Source organism: Phoenix dactylifera, chromosome 18, assembly GCF_051530095.1.
Source record: "Phoenix dactylifera cultivar Ajwa chromosome 18, Ajwa_hap1_PhDact_Kaust_v1.1, whole genome shotgun sequence".
In the NCBI taxonomy this organism is placed as follows: domain Eukaryota; kingdom Viridiplantae; phylum Streptophyta; class Magnoliopsida; order Arecales; family Arecaceae; genus Phoenix; species Phoenix dactylifera.
In genome coordinates this window covers 19,807,173-19,833,065 of record NC_143207.1, presented here as the reverse complement: position 1 = coordinate 19,833,065, position 25,893 = coordinate 19,807,173, and the positions used below count along the sequence as shown (strand labels likewise).

General features: G+C 37.1%; 3 protein-coding genes across 9 annotated transcripts; 1 reads left to right on the top strand and 2 right to left on the bottom strand.

Moving 5' to 3' along the window:
* The first annotated feature begins 171 nt into the window (after window positions 1-171).
* LOC103705189 (chromatin remodeling protein EBS-like) lies at window positions 172-8,898 on the top strand. Of its 5 annotated transcripts, XM_008788824.6 has the most exons (6): window positions 172-410; window positions 572-683; window positions 796-1,138; window positions 1,230-1,298; window positions 7,483-7,621; window positions 8,639-8,898. In XM_008788824.6, exons 2-6 carry the CDS (start codon window positions 611-613, stop codon window positions 8,663-8,665), a joined length of 651 nt encoding a protein of 216 aa, XP_008787046.4. In that variant the 5' UTR covers window positions 172-410; window positions 572-610; the 3' UTR covers window positions 8,666-8,898. The 5 variants fall into 5 exon arrangements, with proteins under 5 accessions (XP_008787046.4, XP_088570608.2, XP_088570607.2 ...); XM_088714482.2 differs by having other exon boundaries at window positions 240-410; window positions 575-683; window positions 7,483-8,898; XM_088714481.2 differs by having other exon boundaries at window positions 241-410; window positions 7,483-8,898.
* Window positions 8,899-13,019: 4,121 nt separating this feature from the next.
* Window positions 13,020-17,747, bottom strand: LOC103705187 (uncharacterized). Its single transcript, XM_008788819.6, has 2 exons — window positions 16,269-17,747; window positions 13,020-13,405 (listed from the first exon to the last, which is right to left on the bottom strand). Exons 1-2 carry the CDS (start codon window positions 16,446-16,448, stop codon window positions 13,232-13,234), a joined length of 354 nt encoding a protein of 117 aa, XP_008787041.1. The 5' UTR covers window positions 16,449-17,747; the 3' UTR covers window positions 13,020-13,231.
* Window positions 17,748-17,897: 150 nt separating this feature from the next.
* Window positions 17,898-25,510, bottom strand: AQI (Peptidase M20/M25/M40 family protein). 3 transcript variants are annotated; one of them, XR_603751.6, is made up of 5 exons: window positions 24,562-25,510; window positions 21,604-21,741; window positions 20,325-20,564; window positions 18,067-18,259; window positions 17,898-17,966 (listed from the first exon to the last, which is right to left on the bottom strand). XR_603751.6 is itself a non-coding variant. In XM_008788821.6 (4 exons), exons 1-4 carry the CDS (start codon window positions 25,468-25,470, stop codon window positions 18,146-18,148), a joined length of 1,401 nt encoding a protein of 466 aa, XP_008787043.4. In that variant the 5' UTR covers window positions 25,471-25,510; the 3' UTR covers window positions 17,898-18,145. The 3 variants fall into 3 exon arrangements, 2 of the variants coding, with proteins under 2 accessions (XP_008787043.4, XP_008787044.4); XM_008788821.6 differs by having other exon boundaries at window positions 17,898-18,259; XM_008788822.6 differs by lacking the exon at window positions 20,325-20,564 and having other exon boundaries at window positions 17,898-18,259.
* Between the last annotated feature and the right edge of the window lie 383 nt (window positions 25,511-25,893).

Below are 25,893 nucleotides of genomic sequence, written 5' to 3'. Positions count from 1 at the left end.
AGCCTCCCAATATACATGTATAGCCCGAAAAGTGATCCCCTCCCCCACCATCAACCATATGCCACGTAGCAAAGGATGAGCTCCTCCTCTATCACTCTGGAGTCCTGCTGGACCCAGCTGATCACCATGGACGAATCGCCCTTCAGGAGGATAGAGCTCGTCCGAAGTCGCACATATTGCAATTCTATTCAAGCTGCTCGTAGCTCTGCACCTGAAATCGAGGTTTCGAAGATCTGGCACCTCCCGCTGCCACCGCGCTAGAGCTCGGGCTCCTGACAACAAAACCCGCCCCTCCACTCCTGCCTCCATCCAGGATATGCTGCTCTTCCGCACCCCAAAGGCAACGACACCCGACCCCGGTCGGAATAGGGAAGCGCAGCAGCTACCATCCTCTCCTTATATAGCGTAAGGTAGGGCAGGGTTTCCGCTTCTCCCCCACCTCCACCAGCTCCCTTCTTTTGCTCTTCCTCTAGGGTTCTCGAACCCCCTCCACTGCTCCCCCTTTTGCTTTAAATAAAAAAAGTACAGATCCCTATTACCTAGATCGATCTCATCAACTTCCCATCAGCAGCAGCAGCAGCAGCACGAAGACCGGTGAAAAAGTTGGTCAATGGCGAAGACAAAACCGGGGAAGAAGGATTTGGATTCCTACACCATCAGAGGCACCAACAAGGTCGTCAGAGGTAATCATGGATCGATCGACGCCGATCCTTTTTTTTCCTTTATTTTTTTTACTTTTTCGTTGGACGCACTTGAAAAGGGTAACTGATTGGAGATGCAAATGGCTGGAGGCAGCGGGGGACTGCGTGCTGATGCGGCCCGCGGACTCGGACAAGCTGCCATATGTGGCGCGGGTGGAGAAGATCGAGGCGGACCACCGCGGCAGCGTCCGGGTGCGGGTGCGGTGGTACTACCGGCCGGAGGATGCGATCGGCGGGCGGCGCCGGTTCCATGGGTCCAAGGAGCTCTTCCTTTCTGACCACTATGATGTCCAGAGTGCCCACACCATCGAGGGAAAGTGTGTCGTCCACTCCTTCAAGAATTATACCAAGCTCGAAAACGTCGGTTCCGAGGATTACTTCAGCCGCTTCGAGTACAAGGCTGTCACTGGGGGGTTCACGCCCGACCATGTCGCTGTGTAGGCACCCTTTGCTCTCGTTTCCTTTTTCTCCATCCCTCAACTCCCATAGATTTTATCCTCTTGCTAAATTTATCTTCTTGGATTGAAGGTATTGCAAATGTGAGATGCCGTATAACCCAGATGACCTCATGGTCCAGTGTGAGGGATGCAGGGACTGGTAAATCTTCGTGAAATCGCTCACCATTACTCTTGCTTCTCTCTCCTATCTTTTTTTTTTGTTTGTTCCGTGAATTTATCATCCCATGTTTTTTTTTTCTTTTTAAAGTTAAAGTAGTTAGTTTTCTTTGGTGAAGCTAAGAAAACAATAGTATGGATGATATGCATTATATCTTGGATTTGGTGTTCTTTTTTTCCCGAGAGATTATTCGGTTGAACTCCGTGAGCTCTTCTTTGCTTATTTTTCTGTATTTTAACTTCCATGGTGATTTTTTAATTTGTGGCCAAGAGTTCTGGCCGATGGTAACGTGATTATGTTGACAGCTAGAGGTTTCTAATATAAGCGTCTATCTTAGGTTGTCCATTACTTCCAAACTTGCTGGTTTCACTTATATTATGTTTCAACTTAGAGGAAATTTTGAGTCTTTGACCTACCTGTGCATGCCATAATATGGTTTTATTGCAGTGTTTGATGTTTGAGTTTAAGGATAAAAGGGCTTTAAACATTGTTCAGAAAGGGATTGGAGTTAATTATTCGACTGGTTCCACGTCCAATAGCTTTTATGTTAACTTCTTCTCATTCAATGTTTCATTAGTTTTAGTCCAAATTAGGCATAAAATCTTGGTGGCATGGCCACAAGCTGCCTACACAATATCTACTGTGCAGCTGCAACCACTAGCAGTAAGGACATACCATAGTCTGTCCCAATGTAATCTGTGTATTTGTTTACAATGCATTGCCAATTTTTTTTCACCAGTACTTTCTTTCTTTCTAGTCTAATCATTTTTATAGATATTAGTATGCTACTTTAAGCGTCATTTGAATCAGTGCATTTGGGAGAAGGAAAATCTGACTTCTCCTGTAACGAAACAAGATCCACTGTTTCGGTGATGAAGAAAACTTTGATGATTGATACTGCATCATGTAATGTGGAGTGCTTAATTTATAATGTTTATTAGAATCTTTGTGTGGAGAACGATTGTGGGCTTGACTCCTGTTATTATATGATTAGTGTTCTACCTTTTGTTCTAGTTTGACACGCTGTGCTTTATTTATTTTGTTTTCCCTATAGTTATGTGAGTAATTGGTTAAATAGTTACCTTTTATAGTGAAGCATGTCAAGCAAGAACAGTTAGGGAAGGGAAAAACTTAGCATCTAACCATGTAGAAGTGAAATTCTGTTGACGTCATGCCGTGATTTCATAGTGAAGCTTCCAATGGTAAGGGTACTTAATCTAACATCAGGTGTGCACTTTACACGGTTTGGGATCCCAAATGAGGCATATACTCAATATTTACACAAACCTAAATGTTGTCGGAAGGATGTCCTTGGTTGAAACCAAATTCTCTCTACAATGATACATGTACAGGAGATGATAGTAGAACTTGACATATGTAATTGACATGCAACCCACTTTAAGTTTATGGAGTCTCCTGATTTACTTAACAGAACTTCAGTCCTCTTGATTCTTGTTCAACTTCAAGAAGTACGCACTTCTATGTGTTCCAATTAGGGCTGAAGGCAAATTTAGAATTATACATCAGAGGCCTTCTATTTTTTCCGTTAAAATATTTTTAGCATGCTAATCACAATAATGATGGGAGAAATTGGGGAAAGGGAAGGAAAGGATCATATGCCAATTGAAGGTGGTAAAGACACATGTATTTGCTGACACTTTCATGGTCTCCCCATTTATAGTTGCTTTAATTGGGCAATCCATCCATGTGATCACATGATTAGCATTTGATTGGGACCAGTCAGTTGTTCTTGGAATCACACCCTCCTTTGCATTATATGTGCCTTAGAGAAGTAGATGAAGTACAAATCAAGAAAGATTGCCAGAAAAAGAAAGACATATAATTCAATTATTCGAGTTTTCTTGGACATTAATGCACAAGAGTAACAACTCCTTTTGCAAATCACCATGCGCATCCTTAGAGTGCATATTAAGAGCATAGTGAGAAATCAGACTCTAGAAGGAAAGGTGCTATAGCTAGCGCTGCTAAGGACACATGCAACTTTATGCTAATGTGGCTGAATTCACCTGTTCACCTGTAAAGAGAAGATGGAATGACATAAAAACTATGGGTTCATATGTTTTAGTCCTTCTATATCCATACTTTTGTTGAAATTTTAACCATTTTACAGTACCAACTAATAAAGTTATTTAAAAATTTTATATATCCTTCAAACTTGTTTACTTATTTCATTCATTAATCTTAAAAGTTATATATTCAATCAATTCTGTAGTTCAATTTGTAGCTATTGTGGAATGCTATCTTCTTTAGCTTCAAGGCCTTTTAGTGCATCCCAAGCATTTTATGTGCGAGACCTCTATCTTTTCTCCTTAAGTTATATGCTTTTGACTGCCAAATCTATATCGAATTTGGCAGGCATCTTTTTATAGTTATTTGGTTTAGATTGCTGTTCAAATATTACAGAACCTATGTATCTTAGATTTGATAAAACTTACATATATAGGAAATTAATTTTTTAGTCTACAACATCGAAGATTGAGTTTGCCTTTTTGGTTAGAATTCTGGAATTGCACTTCAATTATGTTTGATGACAAATTTTAAATTCTCAATAATCTGTAAATGAATTAAGAGCAAGTGCAAATATATGTTCATGTTTTGACTCTTACTAGAGGTGCAGGACAGCCACAGTAAATCAAAGTTCAACTTAACTTGCGGCCAGTTCTCATCTCTTGTGGATTTGACTAGGGTTTGGTTTGATTTGGATTGGATCCATGATGAGTCTATATTCATGAGTTACATTAAATATTTTGTTGAGTTGAGTCTGATTGTGCCTGACCTAAGCTTTCTGCAATCTAGAACAGAAATATAAAAATCAACTCAAACTTACAGAGTTTTGGCGGGTTTCAGTTCTAAGCCCCCTGCACCTGTTGCTTGTACATTTCTCGTGCAAATGAGATTCAAAATGTAAAATGAATATTTTTAGCGAGGTTATGAAGATAAATTTGTATCTTGGGGAGGCAGGACTTTATATATAACATAAAAGTGGAAACGATCAATTTAGAAATAATTAAACAGAAAGTTACCAGGTTGGTAAAGAATCTTATATGTTGTCTTGTTCTTAAAGTTATTAACTCTGATAATTTGTCTTCTTTTACTTGGTATTTGATAGGATACCTTTTCGTTGTTATGTGCAATGCTCCTATTACTTGAGTTAAAATGTGTTTTACATTTCAATATATTGTTTCAGGTGACATAACCATTGCATATTTTGATTTATATCGTTCAAATCTCAGAACTTACAATTGCATCTAACATCAGTATCATGGCGATCCAACCTATGATATAGCACATTGTAACCTATTTTTCTAGTTCCATAGGAAGTGATATCAATGATATCATAGAGAAATCCAACTTAAAGTCTGTCCTATAATTTTTTTGATTTACCATTTTCTTCACCAAATTACTTGTCTAATTGTTTTGAATTAATTTCTAGATTCGTGCTTTTTATTTTGGATTTTTTTGCATGAATATCCTCCTAAATATCGGATTTTACATGAATATCCTTTCAAAATTGATATTTGCATATATACCCTCGTAAAACGCTTGTTTTGCTAATCTACCCTTTTTTTATTCTTGTTTTTGCATATGTACCATGCTATCTAACGGCGTTAAAAAAATTAACGGTTTCAAATTAAAATGACTAAAATATCCTTAATGAATAGACGTGCAAATATATCAAGATCCTAATAGCAAAAGAAGAAGTCATGGACAATAGCGTAATTTTAAAATTATTTATATTTTAATTAATATAAATAGAATTTTTCTTAACACCGTTGGAACAACCGTAGATTAGGGGCATTTGTACAATAACAGAGTTTTACGAGGGTATACATGCAAATATCAATTTTGGAAGGATATTCATGCAAAATTCGATATTTAGAAGGGTATTCATGTAAAAAAACCCTTTTATTTTATAGGTAGCTTTTTTATGATGCTATTCAATGTGTAGGTGCTGCCGAAACACAAGTGAAGTTTATCTTTTATGAGAAAATGAATATTATAACAATCATAAAACTTTTGTTCCCCATGCATGTTGAACTCCATGATTACTCAGTGGATGAAGGTTTTGCAGAGAGATCTGTCCCTTTGATCAATTCTGGACCTGATTATTTTGATTGATTCTGTCCTTTTGTTATGTCCCTTTGATCAATTTTGCTCATATTTCCTTCTCTCTCTGAGTTCTGATGTAAACATTGGATTGTTCTTCATGCTAGTTTGCTGCTTTGCGTTCTCTTCAGAAGAGTTTAGGTTGGGAAGTGCTCAAAAGAGTTGGATATGTTGGGAATGTAGTTTCAAAAGCTAGCGATAGTGACTTTATTGAAGAATATTTTTTGCACTAATGACTATTTGAAGATCAGACAAGTGGAGATTTGATTTTTGCTTGCTAATCATTGCAGTCTGATGGTCAAAGATGCCATAATCAATAAGATAATTGAAGATTTATCAATTGAAGATGGTATAATTTGAAGATCCTCCAGACTCAAGAAGAATGATTCAAAAATTGGTTATTTATGATCCGTGTGAAATATTTTGACTTCTATACTATGTACATTGCAGAGCCTTTCAATTTGTGTTTCATGAACTCATAAACCCTTGATAAGAAATTTACCCTTACAAATTTTTAATTATTTTGCTCATGTCTCTAGGGATTTTTTTTGTATGTTTGGGAAAATTAATCGCTCCATTTGCCGAAACTTGACACCTTTGTTAAACGTTGCATGGATACAAATATGAAAATCAGATTCGGATGCATATCTAGGTATCTAACTCAGCAAGAGGGAAAAATAGAAAAGAAAATATGATGATACATAGGATAAATTATAATTTTAACTAAATTATATATATTTTTAACTTTCATTACTCTTTGTTTAAATATTAAAAATAAATATAAGAATATATTGTTTGTTATGATCTTTAAATATATATATATATATGTGTGTGTGTGTGTGTGCGCGTGTGCGTATATATATTTCTCATTCAAACTTTCTGTTTAATGTAACAATATAAGAAAAATAACTTTTTTGAAAATTATTTCTTTACCTACATCCTTGGGTAATTACTAAAAGAAAGATGCTTCTAACATGAAAATGCAAGTTTAAACTCATTGTTGGAAGAGTTCGACTCTTTGCCAATCCTTAAAAGTGGTAATTGTGGAACTTCATATATGCAAATGTTTTTGACTTGGATATGTATCCAACATTGATTTTTGGAGCCAGTTGTGTCTATCGAGGTAATCAAGGTTTTAAGTACCGTGGGACGACGTTGTTCTGGTTTTTTTGTAGAGCGTGTTGGTCCAGACCCTAATGCTTGGGATGTTGGATGTCCTTTCCTGTCTTGGTTCATTTACTGACTTGTTCGTTCCAACACTTGGGATGGTACCTCGTCCCAATATTCGGGATGGTGGGATGCTCTACCATCTCACCGATATTTTTAACCTTGCAGGTAATACAACCTTTAGTTGGGTGTACCATATCATGGACCACTTCAATTTTTTAATATGTAATGCTTTTGTTGTGCTTGCTATTGTGGAAGCTATTGGTTGGTGTGCTATTTCATTTTTTCCACTTTATTGTGCTAACAAATATTAATTTTTTGCCATCATTCAAATTATTTTGTTCTTTATTTTTAAAAGTCCAATTATCCGGTCAGTCACATGTTTTGGTTTTTTGCATATATTTGTGATTAGTATAAAAGTGGATTAACTGCAGAGAGAATTAATTAATTCACTATTTCTTTCCTATGGTACCATTTGTATTCTTGTGTTCATTTGATTTATGCATGTTATTTGCATTTAGGTTTCATCCATCTTTTATGGGCATGGCTATCAAGCAAGCAAAAAAGTTAATTCTATTCGGATTGTTCTTCGGATGATGATGACATTCCATGTTATTTTGCTATAATGAATATCAATTTTGCTTTCATATTGTTAAATCCTTTCCTTTCGCAATTCATTTTTATTCTTTATTCTCAAAAGCCCAAATGTTCAGTCAGTTCACATGTTTTTGTGTTTACAGATATTTGCAATTAGTGTAGAGATGGATAAACCATAGATGAAATTAATTATTTTATATTATTCCTTTTTTATGGTATCGTTTATATTCATTTATTCATTTGATGCATGTCATGTATGTCCTTGTGGGGGCAGGTTTCATCCATCTTGTATGGGCATGACTCTTGAGCAGGCAAAAAAAATAGAGGATTTCCTCTGTTCAGATTGTTCCGCAGATGATGATGCAAAGAGATCTCTGAATGCTTTCCCTATCTCACCACTTTCTGAGCCTAAGGTGAGAATAATGCTGTTATATTTCCTTGGTATTTAATTAAGTGCTTTATAATCTTTTTAGAGATAAATTAATCTGTAAAGGGTACTTGTCTTTCAAGTTTTAAAATTTTAAGCAACGGTAGAGAGAAACATATTTGTACGTATATATCCCAGCATATGTTTTTAATGTATGCTAAGATAGTGTGGCTTTTTCAGAACATATGTAGAGCTTTCAGGTATATCTAATAGCCTTGAGTGGTGACTCAATTCTTAAGTGGCTAACAGAAGAGAAAATGGTCGCTGGTCTTAGGATGCATGGATCAACATAGAAACTCATTTTTCATCACAATATACAATGTCCCAAGTACCTACTACTAGTATCTATATGCGTCGTAGCCTTGTTACCTATGCATCAAGCGGTACCAAGTGAACAGATTTTAGGTACTAGAATAAATAAATAACTTAATGTGGTTGGAAACCATCCAAACTAACTGAATTTTGATTGTGTATATAATATTTTTTAGGCTGTGTAAAATGCAACAAATGGTGTAAGCCCATCAATTTAAATGATCTATCATGCATTTTTCACAACTAAATCTGTATCTACAAACATGTGGACACAGATGTGTCAATACATGTTAAATCCCTTGAGTAAAATCTTGCATGTGTGTTATACTAGTTGGTTAAGGTAGTATACTTTTTTTGGGAGAAATTTCAATCTAAGCCTCCATTGATTGTTCTAAGTTGTGGAGCTCTTAGTGTCATCGTGAACTTGGGAAACTTGATTTATGCTGTGGATGCTGTTCTTTGAGCAGGTTTAAGATGTCCTTTTGTTTGCACCAAAGATTTAATAACACTTATCTACTAGTTGAACTATTATATTTGATTCCCCACTTGTCATTGCTATTCAGTTGTAGTTAATCTATCGTATGTATATAAGCTAATAACAGATTCTTGATATTGTTAGCCAACTCTATTGGCTGTCTGGTTATTGCTTGTCTTCTACTTTTCTTGATGTTCATATGCTTTTCATTTCTAGGTGGAATCCAAAAGGCGAAAGAGGTAATTATTGATACTAAAAGTTGTCACATAGAGTCAAGTATTTTCGAGTGAGATTACCCTTCTATTGTTGCTGGCCATATAGAACTGTTCAATGCAGAGATTAGTTTGCTTGCACAAACAAGTGTTATTTTTTTTTTTAATAAAAATCTTGTTTCGTAATATCCAAGTTTGTAGCAAACTTTATTGGGATGATTTTGTCTCCTATGGATGATCTGTGCAAATCATGTTTTATTGTCATTAGCGTTATTTTGTAGGGAAAATTAGAGCAGAATATGTGAGCAATACTCTGGTTATATACTTAAGAAAACCCTTTTTTCTATTTAATGGTTTAACCATGTGTAGAGTTAAGAGGATCTGTTTGATGATTGTAAATGAAATTTGCTAGGATGCTCTAATCTGTCATAGGAAAATACATTTCCTGGTCATTTGAAGTTGCTGGTAATTTTTACCGCTGGGAAAATAAATCAATGGTTAAAAATAAATCTAACTAATATCACAACTAGACTGGACTGGAGATAAAGAAGGAAATAATATTACACTATACCATCTTATAGAGTATGATACGGAGTAGAATTCTATAGAGTTCTATTTAAATCAATATTATGCAAATTTTTATTAATAGTTGGAAGTTGAGGGATCAAACCTCTCAATGACAACTGGATGTTCATTTCACATTATAACTTGCAGCTCTCCCACGACCTCTCAATTGTCTCGTACACTGAAATCTAATCTGGTAACTAATTTATAAAATCTTCAGCATTAATTTATTCTTTGAATGAATTATCATATCATCAGTGGCTAGATTAGAGTTAGTGGGAACAGTTTATTAGAGCCTAGGGTAATGACCACATACCTCAAACTCAAGCTAACAATCTAACATTCCCTATTTTATTTTTTTATTGATTTTTAACTATTCAAAAATTATGGTTATAAGTTTAGAATTGTATATTAATAAAATCTACCGGAAACAAATACATATGCAACTAAACATATGCAAATACATATGTACAAATGCACTAGACTAAACTTGGATTATTTTCCCAGCATGATTATGCTTTTGAAAAAAAATTTATGCACTAATTTTCCAACCTATAAACACAAAAAGTTACAGTAATTGCTAACAACAAATATATATGCAATTAAACATATGCAAATACATATGTACAAATGCACAAGACTGAACTTGGGTTATTTTACCAGCATGATTGTGCTTTTGAAAAAACTTTATGTACTAATTTTCCAACTCCCATAACCACAAAAAAGTTACAGTAATTGCTAACAACTATTATAAATAAGAATGTAGAAGCTTCAAAATCGATGTCTAGTCAATCAATTTTTCTTGGGATGTTTTTAGATTCTTGGTAGATTTAGTGTCTACAGTATTGTCGAAGTCTACAAAGTCGCTACCATCGCTTTCTACCCATTCACTATGTATTGACATTAAATGAATATTTTCTCGTGTACGGTTCAAATTACCCTATTGGTTGGTTCTCTATAACTCCTAAACAAAACAAATCTATGTTCATAAAATTGATTTTTTATTTAAAAGTTTTGAGTATTTATTTGTTTATTTTTAATAGTAATTTTTATAAGAATGGAATAACAATTTTATATCTATGATGAATAAGCAAGAGTAATCTTAATTTTCTGGAAATGTGTTTTTGAAAATTTTGTAAAATATTGTAATCACCTTTTAAATAAAAAATATAGTGATTATAATTTAATCTTAACATGTATATATTATGATTTTATATTTGGCAGAAAGGAAGAACAATTATGATCAAATTTAATCAAAATCTATCACTATTTTGAGGGGGAAATAAAATCTGTATGTTGTATGAAGATCCATCTCTTATATAATAGTATCTTTACCTTGAAAACTCAATGTGAACTATTTTTTGACGTTTAGCTTTTCTCTGATATCTCATGAATTTGATGAATTGTATTTTCTATCTTCTGCTGGTAAAAAATAATGATAAATATAATTAATTTTGTTTGAAAAGAAAAAAGAAAAAAAAAAAAGCTTGCGCCGCAAAAGTAATATTTTTAGTGTATAATCCGCTTTATGTATGGTTCAAGAAGACCATTATATGAAGGTGCATGCCATTAACATGAAGACATGCTTTCAATGCCGATGAACATTGAGTACAGGCGTACAGCAAATATATGAACCTTTCTAGGCCGAGCATTATATGTGCTCTCATCCACCGCACAGATAAGTTACCAAATGCACCAGATCTTGTGGGAGCTCAGCATTCTTTGGCATCATGTGCACTTCTTTGGATGCTTGCCTCTTTTTTTTTTCCCCAGGAAATTCCTTTCCTTACATTATTTCATCTAAAATAGAGCAAGAAAACCCATCTAAAATAGAACATTATATGTGCTCTCATTCTCTGCACAGATGAGTGAGCAAATGCACCCTCAGAATCTTGTTTATCTGCATATACATTAACCTTTTTTTTTTTTTTTGTACATTGAGTGAGTGTTTGGGGGATTGAGGCTAAGCTTCAAAAGAAAATCATTGTATGAAAAAACAATGCAGACAGCTTCATAATCCCAAATTCCACCAGCCATGACATATGAGATCTTCGTTGTAAGTATCCATATCTAGAATAATAGGCAGTGATTGAAGAGGAACTGTAGATATCCAGGGATGCTTGAATAAGTCAATAAATCCCGATTTGAGCTCATCTTTCATATCAAAAGGAAAAACTTCTCAGTGGTACATGGTCCTCCCTATCTTCCCTGAAATTTATATTTAGCAGAAGCAACTTTGCCGCCATAAAGAGCATGAATGCAAGATCATGTAACCGGTCGCTTTGCGCCGATTAATGCAGTTCTTCTAACCTAAAAAGATTGAAGGCCAAGTTCTCAATATTTCTAGTATGATAAATCTTGTCTCGTGCAATTAGCTGTAACTTCCTAGTATTAGCTGAGGGACCCCAAAAGAAAGCTCTGTATTCAATTTCCAATTTGTCCAACACCCTTGAGGTAATGCTGAACTAGACATTGTATAAATTGGAGTGGGCTAGAGAACCGATTGTTGGAGAGTAGCCCGTGCAGCTTGAACCAGAAAGATCTAAGCTTTGAACCAGAAAGAGGTGCACCTAGATAGAACCACACTCTTTGCTTGATAGCTATTGCAATATAATTAGCAATGGATGGAAGTTTAATTGCCAGTTTGAATAGCAACTGCGGTAGCTACATGTTGGTGCAATTCCACTCTCAGTGTCAAGTAACGTACATGCTCAAATGGAGTATGATGTGAATTTCTAATAAACATTGGTTTCTAGATGACAGTATAGTTTATAAATTTATATGACCATTTTACCTGTCAAGTGTGCCGCCAAAAGTGGAACAAGATGCTCAAAGAAGCTGTGTTACCATAGAAAGAGCATAGCAAAAAACACCTTGCAATATGAGAGAGAGAATGCATCAGCCTGCCCTCACTACAACCTAGTAGGATTAATCTAGCGGGCAAATAAATCATTTTCCCTCGTTAACTCCTAAACCATTAGGATTATGTAGAAATTACTGTTAAAAGGCTATACATGCACACTATAACAGTTTAATTGTAAGCTGTACTAATAATGTTTTTAGATTTTAGGACCAAAATGCCTTCTAGGTTTTATTATCAGCTAGAGCCAATCATCGCTGGTTGACTTGCTCTGGCACTGAAACCTATAACGGAGGTCATATATTCAATTTGCAATAAAGTGGCTCGATCCACCCTTTTTTTTGACACCTCCATGATGGAAGTGATTTGATAGGTTAGTTTAGATGGTTAATTTGGTCTTTCTGAACAGTCTCCTTACTAAACTTTAGCAAGGTTACAAAGATGTTGCCCCATTTTGTTTAGCTGACCTCTTGGAAAATTTATTTGAGGGCAGAAGGACCTGCTGATGTTGTAATGCCGGAGGCAGGTGATGCTTATATGGAGATCATGAGGTACCACTTCGTATTGAAACTCAGACTACGAACATTTGTTCGATGTAAAACTTCAATAATCCCTTTTTCATACAACTAATAGAACATCTCTCCAACTCTATTCAGGCAATAATAAGGCTAAGTGTCAGAAAATGTTTCCATGTTTCCATGGGGGAACAACAAAGGTAAATGGTGAAGATAAAATTGCACCCAAGGAAACCTAAATTCATAGGATTTTTATAGAAGCCCATTCTAGAATATGGGAGCCATGTCAACTTTTTTCATATAGCAAAGCCTGATTCATCAACTTCATATATAAATCTTTAGCTTTTATCCAGCTAGTCCTTCAGAACTAAAACTGACATGAGAAAAAAACAAAGAGCATTGGTGACATAAGCAGAAGCCTGCTGTAGTTCTCATAGAATGCAAACTTTAGAAAAAAAGAATATGCATTAACATATTAGGCCAATTTTCTCTACAAAAAATCAAATATAAATGCTACTTCAATATCAAATGTTAATCACCAAGATGCTTGGACAAAAACTAATTCAATCCTTGGAATATCTATACCTGGTCCTTGTTAATCACCAAGATAGTTGGACAAATACCAGGATGCTCTATTCTCTTTATTTGTCTCATAATATCATTTTTTCGCCTTGGAGAATCGAAGGCACCGGTACTTCTCACCACTGACAGTGATCTCAAGAGCACCATCTTGGTTGTCCTGATTTGATGCAGTGCCCATGAGGACACTCTTTTCCTTCTCTAGATTTTCCCTCTCCATCTTCAGCCTGGCCTCTTGACGGGCAATTTCTGCCTGCAAGGAACCAGGTAACTTTATCATGCTAAATGTTTATGTAGTAAATGGAGGCAGAATCATGTTCTTATCCTAAAATGCAAGAAAATTTAAACCTACTACAAATGTATATGCTAGACATGCATCTAACAGGGATGGTGGTTCCTATTTAATCATCAATTTCCTTATCACAAAAAAAAATCAGTAGTTCAAATATAAATTCAGAGAAATTTTTAGCTTGTTAACTCTATTGATCATGTAGAATGCTCGATATCTGTACCTTTGTAGATAAGATATTCTTGTTTTGTCAAATTGAGACAATGCAACATATAATACATAAAACTATAAAAAATTTCATTGATAAACATAACCAAGGTTTGAAAGTTTTGTTAACATAAGTGTTTTTCATGGTATTTCAGTCTTTTGATGATGGGAAGCGAACAGTGGAATGAAACAGTTGTTTTTTGTTTTGACATGTTTCCAATTAAAATCAATCCACATGTCCACAGCTGAACTTTCTAAAAATGGATTTGAAATGTTTTGACCAAACAAGCCATCAGTCAAAACCAGCCAGACAATTGGTAAACCTTACATGGTTTCGAACCTAAGGGCACTGCAATAGACTTTAGAACTGAAATCTGGATCTGCCTATATTGAATAAGTACAATGATAATAGCAACTATAAGAAGCATTAATATACTATACAGCACATGGCCCTGATGAAATTGAGATAATACAAATCTAATTACACCTTCATCACCATCATATTTCTTGTTTCATTATATTAGCATTGTGTCTGTTAATTGTGGACAAACAACAAGGTCTGTAAAGAAACAAAAATGCGTGCCATGCAATGCCAAGTTGTATTAAGTTTTCAGACACAATTTGGGCAAAGAAACATGAACATTTACTTTGGACAGTCAAAAGGCAAATTTATCAACCTTCTGCATTGAATGCGCTGATCTTTGAGCATGGACATTCACCAAGGTTTCTCAGAACTATAAAGGTGCCTTAAAGAGAATCATTAAATCCCAAAGTCCAATAAGAATTTTGCAGTAAGGTATGCAAGCAGGAAAGTTTGTTCTCATCATTGCCCTTTTACTATACTTGCAATTGATGTTCCAAAATAGATTGATGAAAAGGAATTCCTTCAGATCAATATGCAAATATAGATTTATGACTTCCTATACAGAATTTCTATCATAACTACTTTCTGTTACACGGGAGTAACTTCGCCCCCTGATAACTGGCTGACCGACATACCAAACTCCCCTCTTATACAATTTAAAGAGGTGCCAGTCGTCTTGAACCTAGTTATCGCAGGGTAACACCGAAGTGTATCTTATCATTTGGCTCCTTTGCACTGAAAGTTTGAAACTGTATATTGACAATGAATGCTCTCATGAATTGGGGTCAAGCATGCTGAAATTGGTTACGATGTACTTCCAAAAAAGGTATGATTTAGCTAACGTTCATAATCTTCTGATAACCTGATGGAGTAAAGGTGGAAAGGAAAGGGGGAAAATTGACAACTTTGTGAAGCTTCCTAAGTTCATAACATAGCGAACTATAGAGAATCAACATTCACTACAAGCAAATTACAGTATTATGGTATACTGCGGAAAGCCTGTCAAACTCATACAATGAAGTGAAGGCATGCAGAGCTACAAAAAAAACTTTTTATCAAAGAAATCCATGTGCTCTTAAGAAGGTGACAAGAATGTAGGTAATTATCTTAACAAAATAAGATCTTAATGACAAGAAAGATATTGTTATATATTACTTCCAACACAATATTCCCATGGAAAACAAGCATGGAAAGGTTATCTTAGAAAAAGGAATGGCATTGGACATGATAATCTCAATGATCAATAAGGGAAAAAAAGATCTTTGTTCCTTTAAAAAGGAAATTATAATGCTAGAATGGTCTCAGTCCTAGTTTGCGAGTATGGTACAATATCATGAACCATCAGTTAATCTGTTAAGCAAATGTGAGAAAAAGATAACCTTGAAATTGGCAAATTGCATTTGTTGGCCCGCCAAATCTTAATTAATGATGTAAGTAATAAGAGATAGCAAAGAAGCACTATTGGTGAAAACAACCTCAGTGCAAGAGCTAAAGATGAACCCACCAATACCTTCATCTGAGAAAGGCTATCACAAATGTTTGAACTGTTCAAGTCTCTTTCGAGAGCCTGAACATAATGGTTATTCAACTTGAACCCAAACCACATGTTATTCCTGGATAGACATGTTCTAGACAAAAAGTATGGACAATACTGTCCAAAAGACATTTTCAAACATAACTGTCTGAAAACATAACCATACCCATGTGATGGATTGTGTTAATTAGGACCTGATAGTTAAAGTTAGTGTTACCATATATCTAGATAACTAAAATTTCAACTACTTAGAGGTTATCTTTAATAATGTTCACATATTAATATATTTACCTTCATGAAAACAGAAAGTATTGGTGAAACAATTCAAAAAAAAATACAAACATGCGTACACAAAATATATTCAGCAAAAGAAGCTCTATGTTATTGCATTGCTCTTTTTTCCCCTATATCCCGCATTTGTCGACGTCTTTTCTAATCTATCCTCCCATTTTATCTCTATTTTTCGCAGCTCTAAGTATGACGTCTCTATTTTGATCCATACCACTCGAAACTGTTGATAACGAAACAAAAAATACAAATATTTTCGCCCTCTGCAAACCCCAATCACCAACCAAAACGAAAAGAGATTCAATCTTTTCAGTTCCAATTATAATTTCCTTCTTGCACGAGCATAACTAGAATAGCATTCATATCAAAAGAAGAGAGGAGAAGAAGGAATTCCTGATCTCCGCGACATAAAAATCTTTTTTTTTTTTTATTACCTCACGGCGAGAGAGCTCGGCCTTCCACGCGGCCTCGCGCTCGGCGACCTCCCGCTCTCTCTCGTCGATGTAGCTCTGCATCTCCCTCTCCTTCATGATGCGATCCTGGATGTCTGCCTGTAGAGCCTCCGTCAGCTCCTTCACGAACTTATCCACCACCGCCTTGATCCTCAGCGACATGCCTCCCTTCCACGAGTCCCCGCAGGCGGGGTCCGACGGCCAAGCCCTAAGATTTCGACTCCTCCTCCTTCTAAGGGTCTAGATTTCACCGGATTTCTGGGTTCTCCGGCGATGATCGACGGAAATAGCCAGGTTTTTCGGCCAGGGTCTTGAATTGTGGGAAAGGCGAAGGGCGGAAGCGGTGATGGAGGAGGAGGTGGGGAAAGAGAGGGAAGTCGGGGAAGCGGATCGCACGAGAGGGAAGGAATTTACAGACTATGCCCTTGTTCGCGAGAAAGTTCGCGAACATGACGGTAGATGGTATTAGCACGCGTCAAACTTTGAGATATGAATGCACGATGGAGTGCACGAATCTCAAATTCTGTCATGTATTGGAGATTTGAGGAGATACTGGTGAGCAGTCGTTCTACCAAAAAAAAAAATATATATTTGAGGAGATGCTTCAAAATTTCGTTCACTTAAAAACAAAAATTCTTTTTTTTTTCTGACTCCATAAAATGCAGCTTTTAAATTGTCCTATTAGTTCTGCAGATTGGATGTAGGTTTCTCCTTCGCTTCACATCTTTGGACCATATCTTGAGCCGAACCAATTCCACGAAGGAGGGGGGACTTCAGACTCAAACAAAAATGAAGGAAATTTTTTTGGATCTTCCAAGCATGACATTGGAGTTACTCAACAATTTGAATGGAAACGTTTCTTCAACATATCTCTACAAAAATATATGTATATATCGGTGTACATACATACAGAATACATATGGATGAACATAGCACAAAAATATAAAATAAATATATTTTTTTTATTTGGCACCATCTTTTAGCCCCCAAAAAATTAGAACCGCATGTTACGGACCTGTCTTGTCTTCTTCTTTATTAGGAGTTTCTCTCACTGATATTTACTCGAAGTTTGGAGATTTGGAGTAGGAGTATGGATTTTTTAATGAGAGTTCTCTCATTGGTATCTGCTCAAAGTTTGGAAAGTTGGAGCAGGAGTGTTGACTTTTTAACAATGCAAAAGGTGGTCACTCAGGATTTGGTTGTTTGGAATACAATCATTGGGGAATTCACTCAGAGTGGGGATGGCTCCAAGGCTATAGATCTCTTTAGGCAGATGAAGAAGAGGGCTGGGTTTTTGACAAACCAGGGGGTTTTGGTGCAGTTGGAGATGGGAAGCAAGTTCACGTGCATGTGCTCAAGTATGGGAGGAATTTAAATCTCAGTAGTGCTCTACTTGGTAATGTATTGCAAGTGTAGGAACTCAGAGGAGGCGGATGCTGTGCTTTGGAGGATGCTGGAAAAACGTGTGATCTCAGGGTCAGACTCTGTATCGATGCCACTCTATTACCATATCAGTATGTCCAGTACAAGGATCGACACTCCATACCGCAAACCGGTACTGAATACGGAATGGCATACTTTGTAGGAAAGTATTGAGACTCTTTGAAAAAATGGAAAACATAGCAATGGTGCCAGCACGTATTTCAGCATTGAATATACTGTATCCCAATCCATATTGACCTATTCATGTAATGTACATAATCTTTAATGTAAGTTAACACCAAATATAAGTCCTGTTGATTTTTTTTTTTTATTTTTGATACTCGGGTTTCACACTGACCTCGATGTAATCCCTTCAGCATGCTACTCTCTAGCACTCAAATCACCTGCACAATGAGAAACAGGAAAAGCCTCCATGCTTACAGCTCTGCCCTTGATTCTTCGTCCTTGGTGTCACCCTTGTAAGAAGCAAATGCTTTGATGATAGACTCATATATCTCTATTCCTTTCAGATACTCATCTTTGTTCAAGAACTGCATCAAAATTTTGTAGATCATATATCAGATGCTCACAGGGGCATATAAAGACTCCAACATGATTACAGAAAATCTAGAATGGCTAATAAACTGTAAGAGTAGCAGGCCCAGATAAACTGGCCCAGCGAGTAGATATATATTTTCAGGTAAGATATTGAAAAAGAGTTTAAAAAACGAAAAATATTGAAAAGCATGAGTTTGATTCTCAACCCAAGTAACAAATGGTGGCAAACCCATCATTTCTTTATAATTTTCAATATTGACTAATTTTAACCTGTTGTTTTAATTCTTGAGATTGAGTAGCCTGCTTTTCAAGGCTAAGCAGCATGACAGCCAGGCTAGCCCCTTTTCTTAATGATAATGCCTAAAAGCTGGTACTTGCAAAGGCTGTTCAAAAAAACTATTAGCTTTCTGTCTGTCTTCGGTTCTGGATCGACTCACGATTTGCTGGAGTTGGCTCGTGAAGGCATATCACTCAGCAACAATGTATCGGGGTCAACTCGTTGCAAACTTGTAGTCGACTCTTGAAATAGCTCAGAATGAATTTTTCTGTCTTTGCAAGTGGGCTTCCAAGGATTGCTTTCATGGCCTTTTAGAGTTTAGCTTTTTGATGTGAAGCTTTAGATAGATAATCTTCACTTCAGAGTTACTGGAGGCATTTTTCTTGCTTTCTAAAATTAATCAATTAAACTCAAAACAATAGCTTAGTCAACTTTTGACTCAACTATTTTGTATCATCAAAATCAAAATCAACCCTTTAGGGTCAACATTTGTACTTGTAAAGGTTATTCAAAAATATTAATTTAACTTTAGTTTAAAACTGATGCACTTGCATCAAAGTCATCAAGTAATCATATGCATGGTTGAGTCAATCTTCAAACTAAAATGGCATCAGCCATATGCTCCAAATCAATGACTAGCATAGTATTTACCATGTGCAAGTGAAGCAACAAGCATCAGTTTTCTATTTCTTTAATAGTCTTGACTAATTTTTATCCCTCAACTTTTTGAGACCGGTCCTTTTTCTCCCCTACACCCCCTCTCCTTAAATTGGCAATATCCAAAGTTTCATTATTTATGTGGATTATTCAAGTACAATTATAACCTTTTTTAAAACCCAGCGCACTTCAATCAATTAATCAGATGCCGGGTTCAATCAACAAATTCCAATGGCATTCGGTGTATGCTCCAAATCAATCAATTGCACAGCATTTGCCTTGGGCACCAAATAATTTACTATCCGAAACTGACTTACAGAATCTCTACGTGTCCAGAAATATGGGTATATGTGCTAGTTGATGGGGTCTGCTTGGGTGTGCTTGCACTAGAATTCTTTCTTTTAGTTTGTGAAACCAGAAAAACAGCATCAGTATCCAAAAAAAATGTCTGCAACCTTTTGTTGCACTCCGTTTCAAATGCTAACTATTTCCAAATTATTAAAAATTTCAAGTAGTAGAAATTTCTTAAAGTCTAGAAAATTGAAAACAGAAATAAACACAAAAGAGTCCTATTATTTGTTTTTCAAAATGTAAAGCATGTGTGAGAACCAAACATGTATGTAATTTCGGAATACTTGAAACAAAAGCAAAATCAAAATAAAAGTAAAAACAGAGTCTGAGTAATACAACCAAACTGGCCCTTATTTGCCTGTACATAAAATTGCAATTAAATGGATCCATAAAGGCAAAAATTGGTGTTATCATTGTAAGATCAAACAAAAAAAAAACCTTTTTTTCACAATAAGCAATACATGCAGATGGAAAATGAATAGTTGCATTATATATATGAGCTTGCACACATGCATCATTCATGCAAAATGCATATCTTCCACATAATCATACAAATGAAATTAATGGGCCTTGGAATTGTCATGATTTCTGTTATTAAATATTTTTTCCAGTTCAAGTTAAAATTGGGAACATTCTTGACCATTTTAGCTGAACTATCATTACACTAAGCATTTGATACGTCCATTTCTCTTGCTATTCCAGTCTCATTAAAAAACAGCCACATCATGAAAGAGGAACTTGGATAAATTGATAACAGGGGCAGAAGGACAAACCTCATTATGGCCATGAAGCAATATAGGAGTATTTGCCATTGGTGAAAAACCAAATGCAGGTATCCCTCGTTCTCTGAAAAATCGAGAATCAGTTGAGGCTGGGAATATTTCTGGCTTACTTAGTTTACCATTGGCTTTCTTCATAGCTTCTTCCAACAGCATCCACCATGGGTTGGAATTGTCAGCAGCCGTAATGGCTGGCTTTCCAAACAGATCATGCACAGAAACCTTGTGCTTAAACTGCCCAAACATGACATATTAAGAACTATAAAGCTACACCATTTCAAAACCACCAAAATGAGATAGCACCACATGCAAGATTCAATTTTTTTTCTTTCCAATGATGATTTTCAGATGACTTTCTTTTCTGATACAATATGAAGGGGTATCTGGACCCACCCAATTTATTGAGGTAATAAACTAGTGCAGGCGGGACTTAGAGTCGGGTCACCAGTACTCATTCCACAATTACTTTACCAATCAAACTAGTTGACTCGCATGATTTCAGATGACTTAAGAATATAAATCCTACTCCAAACTCCTCTTGTATCAACCAAAACATATCATAAACTTTTCCATCCCAATATACCATCATAGGACCAATATTAAATTCAGTATCACCTACTAGTACTTGTCGATAAATATTGAACCAATATATATATATATATATATATATATATATATATATATATATATATATATATATATATATATATATATATATCCTGCATAAAGCAATCCATATCTTCTGTTCAAGTCCAATTTCCTTTAGAGTAACAAAATTTGAGCAAAAGAATCCATGAAATAGAATTGGGATACATTTATAATTATGAAAATTTCATTGTAGCTTGAACAAGGAAATCAAAATTAAAGCCTTGCATCTTTTTTTGAGTATTACTTATTGAATGTCAAAAGTAGCAACAGAGTCAACCAACTATACTCTGCTTAAATGCCATTTGTCTAAGGATTGCCCTGGATCAGAGGGCCGACTAATGGTAATAAACCAAAAGAAAATCACTTAAGTGCTCTAATAACTAGGTTTCTTCAAAGTTTATTTATGTGGCATAGGATGTCAATCCTTCAGAAAATTATCTAACAGCTTAATAGAAGAGGAATCCAGAGATATCAGCTTGCTGTCCATGACAAGGACGACTCCATCTGACTCTTGATGGAAGAGAGGTTCAAATAAAAGTTAGGAATTGCATATATTATGAGTTAAGTTTATAGATATTTATGCATCATAAACACTATTCAAATATCAAGACTAAGTACTCTTTACCTCGAATGTCATATTACGTGATGAAGGTGCCCATTCTTCAGCAATACGTCTCTCCAATGCTTCAGTATCAGCATTAGGAGGGACTCGGATGTCAAGGCCTACCTCTGCTTCAGATGGCTGCAGATTCATGACAAAACCCTGAAAAAAGAAATTTTTGGGCACAATTGTGCGACAGCTTGTCACTGAAAAAGCTTGAATTCATATTCACAACTTCCTCAAGGCCTTCAATAATCAAATAATATTCACGAGTACTGAACAAAAAACATTGTGCCTACTTTTTTTATTTGGGTTTTGTAGAATGAGAAATAAACTTCATGCTTATAGCCAACAAAGTCATTATGCTTTATAAGGTTTCAATAAATCATACATGCAAGGAGCATGGCTACAAAGTTGAGAGTCAAAATTAAAAAAAAATAATCATGGAAGCATTGACATGATCTATTTTAAGACAATGAAATTGCAGCAAGCATATGATAATGTGACTTAGGGATGACTCAATTCATACTTTGAAGAGAGAGTCTTGCAAGTGGATGGTGTTGTTATTTAGTTATATATATTGATTATTCTCTCAGTCTTCATCAATAAATCCCAAGGTTCATTTCATAGTTCTAAATGTTGAAAATAGGCGATCCTCTGTTCGCTGGTAATCAACTAGATTACACATCATTTGAGATGCTCTACCAACGCCTCTAAGGGATAATAACTTGAGAATCCTAGGGTAATGAAAGGGCTGGAGCTACGACCCACCTCCAGTTTGCATACACAATCTTTCTTTTTTTAAAAAACAAGTAGAGTTAGTTGAATTATTTGTTTTCGGGTGCTCCTGGAGTGCTTAGAATGGTTTTTCGATTTTAAGTTATCATATAAAAAAACAAGTCATCAAGGTAAATGTGACAAGCTTTGATTAATAAGTCCAAACATGGCAAGATATATGGGTTGTAATTTTGAGATATCTCCTACAATGTGTTCAAGCAAAACTTTGGTAATTAGAGATTAGCAAGCATTATATGAATAACACTGTTTAGTACTCTAATAGATGATGCTATATGGAAACACGAATCTATTTCTTTAGGATGAAGATTTGCTTTCATTCAAGTGGTCCCCCTAATCTTCCCATCTACCTCATGCTCATTCTAAGAATTTGGTGCATCAATAACAAGTTGAAGAAATTAATTGGCTCCAAAGACTTGGATGACCTAATGAAATACTAGATGTTGGCAAAATAGTAGGAAGTGATGATGGAAAAGGTATGTTAGAGACTTAACGGAGAACCTCCCATTGAATGAAAGAAACAATACCATTTTACCACCTTTAATACCCTTGTCTACCAGGAACAAACATAGTAACATGCTAACAAAACCTATGATATCACTAAGATCCTCGAAATTCTATTTTGATAATTGCCTATCGAGCACTCTAGACTATCCCAATCATGTGATCCAAAGCCATGGGACATTTATGCGCAAAATTCTGAATCCCAAAAAATGGCAGTGGATGCTTAGGAGGAATTAACAACCACAACTAATAGAAATAAAATAATACAAAACACCACCGCTGGCCAAAAAGTGTCGAATTAGAACTTTTCAAACTCTTAAAACTATATTAGTCATCGCTATTGGAAGCTAAATCTCCTTCCAGATTATGAAGTAGTATTTGAGCATGGTCGGCGGAACCATCCCATACTGTCCAGTTCGAAGCATACTAAGTCGTGCCGGCGGCAGACTGGGATTGTTTCGGCAACCAAACGAAAAATTGGAACGAAGGGGGAGAAGAAGGAAAGAGAGGAAGAGAGAGAGAGAGAGAGCAGTGGAAGGGTGAGAGGAAGAGGAAGAGAGAGGGAGGGTGGCAGCCGGCCGATGGAGGGCCAGAGAGCCACACGGAGGGGCGGAGAAGGGGCTCCGCCTCCGCCTCCAATTCTCCTTCACTTAAAAATTTTGAAAATAAAAATGGGCTCCCTCCGGGACCCCTATTTCGAACGAAACAGGAGAACTGGAGGTGGAGCCCCTCCATCTCTCCACACGGCTCTCTAGCCTTCCGCTAGCCTCCGTCACTCTCATTCTCTCTCCCTCCCCCTTTCCCTCTTCTCTCTCTTTTGTTTTCTCTCTCCGGGTCTCCTTCTCTCCCGCCTCCTCTACTGTGTCGATACGGGCTCGGCACGGAACGACACGAGGGCATACAGACTCGTACCACCTGGCAACTAGTTTAGGCCCTGGTTTTGGCATAGTAATTCGTGTACTTGAGTCTTCCTAAAACAAATTCCTGCATTCAAGGATCTACCATCTCATCCCCACCATTATTGCTATGTTAGGTATGCTTTATCACAATTTGATCAGACATGATTGCAAAAGAAACATATTCTATCTCCTCAAAATTAGGTTTAGAAAGGACTATCATAATATCCACTTAGTATATTTTGTTGACCTTCATCGAGACATTGTAAAGCATGCATCTACTCATAAATCTATATTATGCCAATTTTCTTACTTTCTTTCAAGACTTCAATAACAAGCAAGAAATAAAAGACAAATGAAGACCCATTTATTATGATAGAGAATCAAATATAAGCTTAGCTCCAAAACTAATTCTGTCTATAAGAGAATCAAAGAAGTCTCAACCTGCCCAATCATACGATATTTTTTCTCTAGACAGGCTCTCTCTCTGTGCGTGTGTGTTGAACCCCAAATGCCTAACCATGGATCAATTAAGTAAATTCAATATTCTCCTGAGTTGTCTTTTACATTCAATTGCACAAACACTCAGTACAGACCTTCTGAAAACCTACGAATCGATGAGCAATTCACCACATATTCTATGACCCAGCGAACTTCACAACCATAATGTCAGAAACAAATAACTAGTCAATTCATTTTGTCTCGACGAACAAATAGTAAATAGAACGTATCTACCTACATCACAGCTAGCAGCTAGCTAAAGATCACATATCTACAAGAAACTTACAGTGGGTGATGGCGTCCCAGCCTTGAGGTAGACCAGATTCACCGACACCACCTCCCCCTCGGCCTTCACCCCAGCCTTCACCAAATCGAACTGTGCCGCCCTGAACCGCCTCACGGCCTCCACACTCTTCATCAAATTCTCCATCGCACTCCCATCATAAAGCTTCGCCCCGTGCCCCGGCGCTCCCCGCGCTCTGATCACTAGCCACCAGGGGCTCCTCTCCCCGTAGAACACCCTGTACTCCTCCCCCGGCGACGCCAGTCCCTCGTCAAGCACCACCCCGACCTTCATTTTTTGAAACTTCTCCGACGCGGCGAATCTCCCGGCGCCGTCGTTCCCCCCGATCTCCTCGTCGGGGACGAAGGAGAGGTAGATGGTGCGGTCCGGGGCAAAGTCGGCGGCACGGAGCCGACGGAGGGCCTCGAGGTACTGGAGGCCGACGCACTTCATGTCCTGGGAGCCACGGGCGTAGATGTTGCCGGTGGAGGGGTCGAGAGCCGCGGAGAAGGGGGGATAGACCCACTTGAGGGGCTCGGCGGGGACGACGTCGGTATGGGAGTTAAGGAGGAGGGCGTGGAGGGAGGGGATGCGGCCGGGCCACCGGAGGAGGAGGAGGGGCTTGCCGGGGGCGAACTCGAAGACGTCGGACTCGAGGGAAAGAGCGTCGGCCTGGGCGCGGAGGAAGCGGACGGCCGTGGCGTAGTCGGGGTCCGGCTGGGAGGTGTTGATCCGGAGGTACTCCTGGAATCGGGAAACCGCCGCCTCCGCCTCGGCGGCGGAAAAGGAGGCGCCTTTATTAGCGTTTTCTGATGTCGCCGCCGTGAGCGCCGCCGACGATGAGAGGAGGAGGAACAGGAGGAAGGGGAAGCGGAGGAGTGGATAAGAGGAGAGCCGGTTGCTTCTCTCCATTGACTAGTTAGCGATGAACGCAGCAGACTTGTAGGTTGGATGGGAAATTGCGAACACAGTCCAACTTATAGGTTCTTTTGGATCGGTTCGGATCCAGGTAGCCGGACTTAGACCCGGACCCGTTGGTTTGGATCAACATTTTGCTCCAAAACATTTTGCTCCAAACCGCCGCTATCAAAGGATTGGGTCTATGTTGAGTTTAGGGCTGGTTAGGGGTGGCATTTGGGCCGGTTTGGGTCAGATACGAATCAAGTTAGGTGTAGGTTGGGTTTAAAATTTGTTAGCCCGAATCTATACCATTTATTAACTTGGTCAAAAATTTAGATATGGACCCAATCTATCTATTAAATAGATAACCCTACTTGCATAACTTATTAATCAAACAAGTTAGGTCGTTTTTTTTATGGAGACAAGAAAAATAAG